The 12,713-nt window shown below is 39.9% G+C and overlaps 1 protein-coding gene across 1 annotated transcript in view; it reads right to left on the minus strand.

Moving 5' to 3' along the window:
- Window positions 1–12,713, minus strand: part of LOC125884275 (butyrophilin subfamily 1 member A1-like) — a 55,258-nt gene that overhangs the window by 40,021 nt on the left and 2,524 nt on the right. Inside the window, exon 3 of the mRNA XM_049569173.1 lies at window positions 1,830–1,941. Within this exon, the coding sequence (XP_049425130.1) occupies window positions 1,830–1,941 (112 nt within the window). The remainder of the gene's footprint in view (window positions 1–1,829; window positions 1,942–12,713) is intronic.

The following is a 12,713-nucleotide window of genomic DNA, read 5'->3' on the forward strand; positions in this document are numbered from 1 at the left end:
GATCTGCATGAAACTGGGTGAACATAATCTAGGAGCAATATCTAAAGTTCCCTCTTGGCAAAAGTTGGAAAACTTACTAAAACTGAGCTTCTATAAGGCAATGAATATTGCGGAGGGCGTGGCTCATCACATAAAGGTGTAGAACATCTCAAGGGTTTCACCCATCACCACGCAACTTTGTAGGCATATGACCACACATAATCTGAGGGGACCCCTCCATTATTGACCCCATCAAACAAAATGGGGGCGCTAGAGAGCTCATTTCTTATCTAGGCCTAACCGCCATATGGATTTTTACTAAACTTGGTAGATATGTAGAACAGGATGCCTCAAGGTGACTGGAGAAATTTAACTCTAATTGGCAACTGGGTGGCGCTATAACAACAGAAAAATGCTTCAAAATGGCTAAAATGCGACCGATCGCTGTGGCTCCCCCTGTGGACCAATGTTGGTGTTGTTTCTAATGTTTGGTATGACTAAGTCATGGTATGGTATGCTGTACATAATCACGGAAACTGTCAGTGTGTCATTCTGTCAGTCAGCCATTGAATTGAACGATTTTATTGAACATGTTAAAAGAAACAAAAAGTCAAACAAAATAAAGCATACGACATAAAACAAAACAAAACAAGCAAAGCAGAATCAAATAATAAACAACTTAAATGATATTGGTCATGTTCAAAAGGGGTAAGAAGAAGTAAAAAAAAACTTTTCTAGTCCTACCCCCTCATATTGTATATGTGCAATTTAAGTTAAAAAAAATATATATATATACAAAACAACAAAACAACACAAAAAACAAAAACAAAAAAACAACAACCTTAAAGTTCGATTTTCAAGATATAATACAATAACAGACAAATACACTAGAATTTTCAAACAAACAACCTACAGCAAGACAAAACGCAATTTACAAAACAAGACAAAAAAATATCACTGTTCCATCTCATATTTACGCAATACATTCTTTCTGAAAATGTTTTTTAGTTTAGTTAAGGTTTCACATGTTTTTATCTCATTGTTACTGCTGTTCCATAAGTTTATACCCTTGGTTGAAAGACAATGAAGTTTTGCAGTTGTTCTGATTGGTGGTTTCTTGAATGTGTGGATTCCTCTGATGTTATGTTTACTTTCTCTCAGTTGGAACAACTCTTGGACACTGACAGGTAATTGATGATTTCTTGCTTTGTGCATGATTTGAATAATTTTATAATCAACCAGATCTTGGAATTTTAGTGTTCTTAATTTGATAAAAAGTGAATTTGTAGGTTCTCTGTATGTGGTTTTGTTAATGATTTGAATTGCTCTTTTTTGCAGGATGAATACTGGATGTGTGTTTGTTTTGTAAGTGTTCCCCCATACCTCCACACAGTAACTGATGTATGGAAGTATGAAGGAACAGTACAATGTATATAGTGAGGCTTGATTTAATAGGTCATTCTGTCTGTCCCACGTTTTTCTACTCACTGACGTGGTCAATCTATGTGAAACTGCACATAGGCATTGAGGATTGGCATAGGTAGAAGGTGACAAAGCTACCAATGGCTATGGACTAGTATATATATATATTTTGAGCACATACCCAAGTTTCTTTCAGTTTACATTTTATTGGAGAGGAGGCAGACGTCTCTGCAGTTGATATCTCCAATACTCGACCACTTACACCAAAACAATAAATTCCACTTTAAAGTAAGACAAAATATGTTTTTGATTTGGGATGAATTGTCCCTTTAAATCTTGCAATCACACCTGACTCCCTGAATTTTTTTTTGCCGTTTTTCCTCTTTCATACAGGCTTCATCCAGTGCTGCTGTAAATGTGTCTGTTACCTCTGTAAAAGACTGTCAGTAGAAGAAGGATCACAGTGCGCTGAGAAACCAAAGTACTGAGCTTGTTAAGGAGCAGTCCATCAGTCAGAGTCTGGCAAATGATCTTGGAGTTCTAGGGGAAAAAAAGTTTCAGTAACAATCAAAATAATCAATATAATATTTTGTATTTTATTTTATTTATTTTACATGTTTCATGACAAAAATGACATGGTCAAAATATGTTAGCAACCAATAAAAACAGAGGATGCACAAAGCTTTATCAACACAGTCAGTCTCCCCAAATTAAATTTCCTCTGAAATCCTGTGATTTTGTTCAGTGTAGTCACAAACATTTAACAACCACTGATGTGGACTTCAGAATATTGCACATAGACTAAGCATTAACATAAACTGAGGTTACTGGTCACTGAGAGTAGGTCAACCACAGTTTATACTGTTTACATAGCTCACTGAAAAATAATGTTTTAGTTCAAACAGTTAGTAAAACAGACAAATAAACTTAACTACATGTGAAAAGTATCAAAGCTTGAAGACATCAAATATTAAAGGGTTAAACACAGTGTTGGAACTGCAAGAACAGAAGCTACTTTTATAAGCAGTTTGCTCTCATGGCCAGCTATGAGGTCACCGAGGTCCAGACCTCGGTAAAAATTTCAAAGAGAAAAAAATAGAAGAAACCCCAAACAGCATGGTAAACGTATTTACACACCGGACAGCTTTTATTTTGAAACGACACGCAGGAAGTTATCTGATGTATCAGCGGAACACGGAAAACTTGAATTCAGTTGACAGGAAGACGACGATACTGCTAGCTGACAGACGAGATGTGTGAATGACAGTTTTTTTTATTATTTTTTTAGAAAAAAAAAGTTAAGTTGTTGCTAAGTAACATTCATGTTAGAAGCTTTAGCTGTGACACAATGGGTTGAAAGCAAGCTAGCCTACTGGCTAATCATGCATGATGTGAGGTCATTAAGTCAGTGCCATGCTCCCCAAGGTAACGTTATTTAACGTTATGCAGGTGGCTGTTTCATGACCCAATAAGGTTACAAGAGGTTAGGTGGTGTAGAAACTATATATATATATATATATATATATATATATATACAGCTATATATATATATATGACAAAAACTATTGAACTTATTATGATATTCTAAATGATGGTGATGCACCTGTATGTTGTACACTAGATCTGATTGAGGTGGGTATTCGATATATAATGCACTGGGCAATAAGAGCATCCCTCTGTCTATCTGAACACTATTCAGTGGCTTGAAGCCTTAAACCACATCAAATAATGTTGTTACATTATGCAGCACTTTATTCACTTGACCTCACATTTGTGTCACCTACTATTTATTTGTTGTTGTTGTTGCATTACCCTTGCCAGCCTAGAATTTAATAATAAATCACATTCAATAATTCAGACCCTTCATTCCAAATTATCTTCAAGCATTATAATGTAATGTATTCAATGAGGTCTAATCAACCTCCTTTAGACACAAAACATCACAAAACAGAAAAAGTTAACATCCTTTATTAACCAATCCTTTATTAAATACAATTTCAGGATAATAAAATTAAATATTTCTAGACTATAAAACACAAGCACCTGTGTCTGCAAAAAGAAAAAAAAGTATATGCACATTTGATTTGATTTTCCGTTGTCTTGGGAATGTTGATAAGAAACGACTGATTGATTGACTGATTATGCTTCAGGTCAACAGGTTTCTTCCTGTTTCAGCTGTGGGCTGATCTCACCACCAGAGGGCGGAGTTTACACTAATCCAAAGGAAACTGAACAACACGACTTAAATAACACAGCTTTAATTAAATTCCTTAATGTCCCAAGTCCTCTCAGAGTATGTTTTTAAAGAATAAAACACTTAACTTGGGCCATTAATAAAAGAAAAACTCTTGGAGAATACTGAACCAAATTTTCATAAATTATTCAGTATTGTTTACACATGTTGTACAAACCCATTATTTCTGGACAGCAACAAATTAATTTACAACAAATGCAGCAAAAATAATAGTATAGCAGCAATCATCAGAAAAAAAAAATTAGTAGACCAAAAAATTGCAAAGTATAATTCTAGTTTTATTTACGTCAGTAAAGGGCAGCCTCCTGTGGAGTTACAACAAATATACCAAAGTAAGATTATAGCACAGTGTAATAAAAAAGACAACAACATGCAACCCAACAATGAGAAAGACAATAATACCTATAAAGAGACTTTGAGTGCTGAGCTAAAATTTAGAAAAGTTCAGCAACCTGCTCTGCTCATCTTTGTCACATGTTACTGTTTCTTTCGTCACATGACCTGGAGGATGTGTTCAGAGAATAGATGGACCGAAGTGCATGGTGTTTATATCTGCTTTGGAATAACCAGGTAGATGCTTAAACTGATGACACTACAGATCTAAAAAGAATGTCTCGGATTTTCTGAATGTTTACACTTTGTGTGATTTGAGCAGGAAATGATGTCATGATTGATCAGCAGATACTGTATCTTTCCTCTTCTCTCTCTGGCTGCTCTGACTGAAGTTCTCTCTGTTTCTCTCTCTCTGTCAGGTTTTCATTTATTTGCTCCCTATTATCCTGTAGTTTTTCCTTCCTTTCCGACATTTGAATATTCATCTCCTCTGTTATCTTTAGTAGTGTTTGTGTTTTCTTTAACAGGTCACCATGTTCTTTCATTCTCTTCTCCACATCGTCTTTGATCTTTTCAAGTTTCTTCTTTCTTTCTTTCTCCATGAATCCTATATTTTCCTGGTCCTTCTCATTCTCCTCTTTCTCTGCATTGTCCTTCCGCAGTAGTGAGTTGAGTTTCTCTCTCTGGTTCTCCAGACCTTCCTTCTGGTCCATCAGTGTTGTAATCACCTGTTGTACATGTTGCAGTTCTCCCTTGTTCCTTTGTAACTCTTCATCAAGTTTTGCCTTTGCATTGTCCCTTCCTGTCATGAGCTTCTCTCTGAATCCTCCCCCCATCAGATGCTGAAGTTCTGTGCTGCCGTCTGAGGTTTCTGTGTGAAAAGAGGATACACGTATTAAGTTTGAAGTTAAAACCTGTTTTGTTCTTGCAGTGTTTCCCTTTGCTGAGACAAAGGTTGTAATCATAGACTGCATAAACATAATGGACATAACCACCTTTACACAGTCCATTGGTTTATGGACTGCTGTTTTAAAGCCTTAAGTTTGGCATTGTTGACGTCTTGGTTTTTTGGAACCAGAAGTGACCAAATTTGGACGAGAGCATGGAGCTGTGGAGGAACGAGGGTTGAATCTGACTCATAAGCCCTTTGTAAATAGGAGTTGTGCAAATTTGGAGGAAAGCCCAATCAGTGTTTTTTCAGCATTGGCAGTAGAAAACAAAATCGGGGAGTGCAGCAAAATGCCGCCTACCTACTTTTGTTTATACAGAATGCGCCTTTTTCGGGGCAATGGGGGGCGTGAGCAAGTAACAAAACGTGTAGCTCAGCGTGTGACTTGGAAGGGAAGCTGTGGCTGGTCAGTCCTTCAGCGATTCTCTCGTAAGTCGGCCCGTTCTTCACCGTCCCCGTCATCTGACAGTTATTGGCCTCTTTGTTTGCGAGGACAAGGAGGGCGCGCAATTCCTTGTCTCCCCAGTTGCTCATCTTTACAGTGTCTGTCAGGTTTGTGTTTCCCTCTTGCTACTAGCTGCTCGCTAATTCCTGCTATCAGCTGTTTCCTGTTTATCCACTGCCAGTGGCTCGCACGTGCGGTGTCATCAACAGCTTCTCTTGTTGCAGAAAGGCCGCCTCGTTCTTTTAAAACCAACTCGTCAATCCAGCTCTGTCTGTCTAAATGCTCGCAGCTTGTCGGCAAAACAGCCCAACATTCGCCAGAAATCTGGCAGTGTAAAAGGGGCTACAGACTGTGGTAGCGCCTTGCAGACTCGAAACTGTGTCGCCCCGAATTATGTGTAACTTTGAGCCTTAATAAAATGTAATATGGTGAGTTATATTAAAGTTCACCCCCATACACTTGTCCAACAAATTCTGACTCTAACCTCATCGCGTATCGATGTTTGGTCATGTACTTTGCATGTCAAGATATGATATAAGCACCAGATTTTGACGACTTCGGAGTGAGGCAGAGTTGATTTGTCATGAACACTGAAATTAGCTATAGAGACTGAAATCTTTTCTTTTGTACCAGGCTGTAAACATGTTTATTTCTGCTATTTAGTTAGTCATTTTAACATGGCGTCTATGGATTGACTTGCTGTTGGAGCCAGCCTCCAGTGGCTATTAGAGGAACTGCAGGTTTTGGCACTTCCATGATGGCTTCATTTTTCAGCTGCATAGGTTGCCATTTGAATTTAACAGGGAAGCACAGCAGAAATAAATAGCAAAATTAAAACAACAACAAAAACAACAACAATGGGGGGCTTCCTCCGATTTTTCTTTTTTTTTTTTTTGGCTTGGAGCAAGGATTATTGTTTTAATCACCAACAACAATGAAGCTGCTAACCTGATAACCACCCAAGTTTTATTTGAAAGGCGTTTGATAAATGAAACTGGATGACCAAATTAACCCAGTCCCACTCTAAATTTGTAGAACTCTGGCACCGGTCAGTGACTTCCGGCGTTTGACACCGACAAATAAAGCTGTCTTTTCACATTAGCATGCCGGTCACCGTTATTGTTTAATAGTGCCCAGTGGCATCAGGGGGGAATGCAGCCGGACAACAACCAAAGTTAAGGCAGCAGAAGTCTGAATAGGGCAGGTGGGAGAGGTGGTGGACGGATCCAACAACCACCGATTTTCACCTGAGGGGCAGGTATTCATTTCCCGTGAGATTGTAATGCCAAACCCTGTTCTTTGTACTAAACCCAACCACACGCTTTTGTTGCCTCTAATTGTAATTCATGTAAAAATGCCATAAAAGAGATTTGCGTAGTTAGAGGTATGGAAAAAGGAATACATTTGTTACTTACTTTTTTCTATTTGTCCCATTTTCCAAACAATGAATACAACTGCAACAACAGACAGGATGCACACAATGAAGCAGATGATGATGCGAGCAGCATTAGACTGGGCCATGAAGAGATATTCTGAAATCATAAAACACAGATACGTTTATAAAAGAAGACTTTAACTGTCTAAAACAAAGTGGTAACATTAGTAACTCACACGTCATGTTTTCTACCTGGAAGCTGGATGTGTGTCTCTCTGGTCTGGTTGATGTTCCTCTGTTGGACTCTACAGGTGAAGCTGTTGCTGTGTCTCTTCTCCACAGTCACTCTGCTGCTGACAGTATAGAGGTCATCAGGACCTCTGACTGTCTCTGTAGGTCCAGCAGAGAGGAGCTTTCCCTCACCGTCCAGCCACAACACCTCAGGCTCTGGATGCCAGCCTGCAGACTCACACTGTAACACCACTCCATTGCTGACTTTGGAAATCCTTACATCAGGTGAGGAGACAGAACCTTAGAAAGAATAAAAGTTAAGTCACAACAATAAAGATACGCTTCTGTCACTCAATATACAGTCTATACACCTTTGTCAACCTAAAAATAATTCTTAGTGAGGATAAATGTGTACCATTCTCAGGTGATTGGTAATGCCCTTGTTGAATCTTTGAACCAAGATCTTTATACCCCGATAAGGCACAGCAATCATCCATTTCCCCCTAAAATAACAGCCCAAGTGCTTTACAATGGTACCCTGACTCTATACTCTGCCCAAATGCCCCTTGATCAGCTGAAGTACTGGTTTCTGGTGAACCAGAATGCCTCTGTAATCATTTCAAGCCCCCCTCCTCATGTCTGTTCAAGTGCCAATCTGTACCCTCTGCTTGGCATGAGTACCACTGTGTTTGGCCCAAATGTCCCTCTGATCAGCCATAAACAGTACCCTTCTTGTCAGTCCAAGAACCTTCTGGTTGGCCTTGATCGGTCAAAGGCCCTTATGGTCAACTCAGTTGGCTCAAGTTCTCCTCTGGTCAGCCAATGGACTATTCTGTTCGGGTCATGTACACATCTGGTCAGCACCAATTGGCCAAAATACTTTTCTTTGGGCATAAATGTCCCTGTGGTCTATCAAAGTACTCTATTGTCAGTCAAAATGTCCCTCTGGTCAGTCTTCTTGGCACAATTGCTCTGGTCAGCTAAAGTGCTATTCTTGCGGCCCAGTTCCCTTTCTGCTTCAGCCAAACACCGATCCAGGTGCCACTGCCATCAGTCCAAGTGATTGGTGATCACCAATAATCCTGTGGTCACTCCAAGTATCCCTTTAGTAAGGACAAGCATTTCTCTGATCAGCACAAGCACCCTTTGGGGTCCACCCAAGTGCCATTCTGGTTGCTGCATATGGCCCTGAAGTCAACACAACTTGTTAGGTCTGGATAGCATCTGGGCGACTCATGTGTCACTGGAACAATACACAGTGAGAACTAAACCTGCACATAACCTTTTCTCCGAGCACGTGAATAGTACCGTCCATGCAAATTTCTGCTGGCATCCGATTTAGCGCAGTTACTGATCCAGGATTTCGACTTCATCATTGTCTGAGGGCTTAAAAACACCAAGATAATCTCTTTTCAGCTGTCATTCTTTATTCCTTTCTAGTTACAATCTACCACATATGCATTTGTCAGGCATTCTGAACCCTCCATACAATATTTTTTATTCTTTTTTTTATCCTTTTCTTTGGCTTCTTTTTGTAGCTAAAGTTAGCGAGAGCCTTGAATCACACTGCATCACGCCGACTCCCAGTCAGCTGTTGCAGCAGCACCAATCCTGCCAGCACAACCCCAGTGCGAGGGTAAAGGGCAGCCTCAATCCCCCACCACAATTCTGCCTTTTTTTTTGCATTTTCCAGATTTCTGCCTACCCCAGCATTGACTGCATCACTGTATAACACGTTTATACCTTTCATGGATCATTGTAGCTTTTTGTTGTGCACAATGAATATATGTTAACTTACCGACAGCGAGCACGACCACAGATTCTATTTTAAATTTGGGAACAAAGCATCTGTATGTCCCAGCATCTCAAGGTCCTACTTTGGAGAGTTTCAGTGAAATGTCTCCACACTTCAGTTTGTTGGTAGACAGTGATATTCTCCCCATGTATAGTTTATGCTCCTCAAGCTGGTGCTCCACACCGTCATGCCTCAAATGGACAATTCTTGGTTCAAAGTCAGGTCTCACCCACCCTACAGTCAGGTTAGTAGCATCCACAGCAGTGTTGAGATGACATGGCAAAATGGCGTCATCCCCAACCATTGCCACTATTGGCTGAGATGTACCGATCACCTGAGACTGACCTAAGGAGACACAAAACATTTCTGTTTTGTTAACTCCCACTTGTACTCCTTTTTAAAGTTGTGAGTTCAATATAACATTAGTTCAGCAATAGCTTACTCTCAGCGTTCTTTAAATCAGTGAGTATTGATGGATTAACACAACTATATAAAAGTGAGACAGTATGTAACTGGCTTTTGCTTTGACTAACTGCCTTCTACATTAGCCACTGTGGCCACAGGTAGAAATGACAGGAAACAGCACACTGAATTTCCCATTATTTCTCAATACTCTATTCTTGTAATATTCCACTACCACCACTCTACATATTTGTCATATCCAACTTGAGAGTGCGAGTGTGTGGCTATTTTCTGTAGGCAGCATTACCAGTAACTACTGGCAGGGTCTGATATTAGCACCAGCCACCCACCAAATGTGGGTAAATTGTTGGCAGTGGTGGGTAAAATCTTCAAGCCATTTCGCCACTTTGATGGAAAAGGAAAATGCACAACAGAAAAAACATGTTAAGTAGCACGATTGGATAGAGCTACACATAAAAAAAAATCTATGGTAGCTGTTTTAGCTACTGCTGAGGTGTAAAATAAGTCCAAGGCCCAAAATTATTGATTCAGAGTGACACTCTAAGCAGCCCGGTCTCACTCCGGTGCATGGTCAGTGACTTCCAGTGTCAGACACTGACAGAAAAAGCTGTCTAAGCTGTCTTTTCACGTCGGCATGATATGCAGCTGGTTGCAGTTGTTTAATGGTGATGGGACATCAACGAAGGTTAAGGTGGACAGGAGGTCTGGTGGATGGATCCAACAATCACTGATTTATTACGTGGAGGCCAGTGTTCTCTTCCCGTAAGATTGAAAAGCTAAACCCAGTTCTTTTTATCTAAACTCAACCATGTCCTTTCTTTGTCTAACCCTAACCATGGAAAACGCAAATGTGCTGCTGCCCGGATCATCACCATCCATCCAGCACATCACTCCTGTCCTCCATCAACTCCACTGCTTCCCATACAATACCGCATCCAATTCAAAACCCTACTGCTCACATTTAAGGTCATCTATAACCTCACTCCTCTATACCTCACTAACCTCCTCCACATCCACACAGGTCTCTCAGATCCTCCTCTTCAATCAGCCACACTGTCCCTCCAGCCCGCCTGACCACCATGGGGTCCAGAGCCTTCAGCTGCTCAGCCCCCCACCTGATATCTGAAATATTCAATCCCTGGACACTTTCAAATCCAACCTCAAAACATATCTGTTTAAACAAGCTAAATGTCACTGCCTGCTGCTAACTTTTTCAATGTCAGCCAGGGTTCATTGCACGTTATATCTTGACACAGAAAGTCCACGACCAAACATCCACATTTGACAAGGTCAGAGTGAGGATGTGTTGCTCTGAGAGAGGAGTTGAAATGTTTGATGGCCACTAGTGCAGTTGGACCTTGGGAGGTCACTGATTGTGTACACGACTTATTCATGGCGCACGATAACTTTCACCACAACATTAGCTGTAACCTATGAGAATCATTGGGGAATACATCACTGCACAATGGGTTGATGGGTAACATGAGTGATCTAGAACATATTTAAACACAGTTTTCTTCGTCTTATGGCCTTAAACACATTGTCTCATGGCATGCTGGGAAACTCCACCTATTAATCCCCACCACAATATGTTAAATGCACAATGATAGTTTTGTTTATTGGCCATAAACTAATTAGGTGAAATCAGCTTTATATATTTTTGTCAAATTAACGTTAAATTGTTCACTTAACATAAAAAAAGTCAAGCTCACAAGGTGTGAGTTTTTGTGCCAAGTGATCATAAAGTTTGTATGTCATTTTGACAATCCGGGGCATTGGCGTAGACTTTGCATTAAAATTTAGCATCATGGATGGATTGAGGTTTACAGTGTGTCTCCACTGCTGTGTTAGTGCTTGAGAAAGTTCTGGAATCACCAAAATGCATTTTGAAGATGGTCACATGCAGAGAAAGAAAAGACTGACTGTCAGCTTAAATAACCAGCCACTGACAGGCTTATAGCCCGAGTCTACATCCAGTAAATCAGACAAGATGGCCACAGGCAGGAATGACTTCTTGTCATTCTCTGTGGTGCATCTCATGTTTTAGTGCATCACATTATCATTATTTTTACTGTATGATTTCTTACGGTATTATATTGAGACTCTGATAATGATTTACTGTCTGTTTGTGTGTAATTTACCTCCACCAGAGTGTGTTAGGAGAAAGAAGACCACAGCAGGATGCAAGATCAATCTCCTGAAGTCACTGAGCTGAGATGTCACAAGGCGTCTGTCCTTCATGTGAATCATCTTGGTGTGCTGGAAATGAAAATAAGTCAACTGTGAAGTATGTGGGACCAGTTTAAACTAAAATATCTCTCTGTCTGGGAGCACAGTGGTGTTTTTTTTTTTAACTCCTTAACAATGTGATATAATATTGTATTGGTAACTTAAGCAAGCAAAACAGCATGAACATGCAGTTAAGAGAAAAAGAGAAAACCAACAAATGATTTGTAAATAAATTAAATTAGATCAAATTAAATTAAATAATAAATAAATAACTAAAAGCCCCTCACCCTCATTTTTATGTAGATTGACTCATACACTATTTCTGTCCATTTTCAAAGGAAGACTGCGAAAAAAGGGCCATAATAAAACTACACACAACCAGTGAAGTAGAGATAAAGGCTGAAATAAAATAAAATAGATTAAAGAAAATGCTCGTAGCAGTTTGGCTTCGCAAATTGCATTTATAATGCAATATCTGGACATGGAAGAGGACACAGAAGAGAAAAAAGAAAAGTTAATAAATAAAAAGTTAAATATGTTCCTTTAGTTATCTTAACAAAGTCAGGTTTCAGAGCGTAGGCGGAGTTTGAGATTCGTGCCAGGCAGTGGCGGCTGCTGGTCTTTCAAACAGGAGAAGCTCACTTTAAGTTTACATCATAAAATGTGTCTTATCGTAGCGAGGCAGTAACTTATAAAAGGAACATTTACTTGAAGCCATTTTTCAACCACACTCATGCCTTAGAACCACAGCAACACACACCTCAAAGATTTTAAGATGGGTTTAAAATGGTGAAAATGAGCTATATGGCTTATGGAAATAAGGAACTCTGGACGGCACTCTGTCAGGAGACTCAACTTGCAAATATCCGCGTGGGACTGAGCTCAAAATGCGACGATGCCGGTGTGTATTTCCAAAGCGCTGTCAATCACAAGGGAATCCAGCCTCTTAGACAATTCCTCCAATCATCATGCATACACCGAGCGTCCTCTAATGCCTACCACTCAGGTCCCAGGGAAGCTGAGCCTCCCTGGAAGTGACGATTTTGTCGCATTTATCCAATGACTGTCTCGCTTTGCTGCATGAAAAAAACCTGCTCAGCGCTGTCTCATAGGAATGCTTGGAGGTTCCGTGTCCACCGTGCTGACACGAGAATGTATGACAGGGAGGTCACGTTTGAAAACTGGTGATAAACAGCTGACGTTTGAACATCATCCAGCGCATGTTTAACGCAATGTAAATTCTTATTTTAATGTAAATTCAATAGTGCATATTTGACC

The sequence above is a fragment of the Epinephelus fuscoguttatus genome, linkage group LG23 (assembly GCF_011397635.1).
Source record: "Epinephelus fuscoguttatus linkage group LG23, E.fuscoguttatus.final_Chr_v1".
In the NCBI taxonomy this organism is placed as follows: domain Eukaryota; kingdom Metazoa; phylum Chordata; class Actinopteri; order Perciformes; family Serranidae; genus Epinephelus; species Epinephelus fuscoguttatus.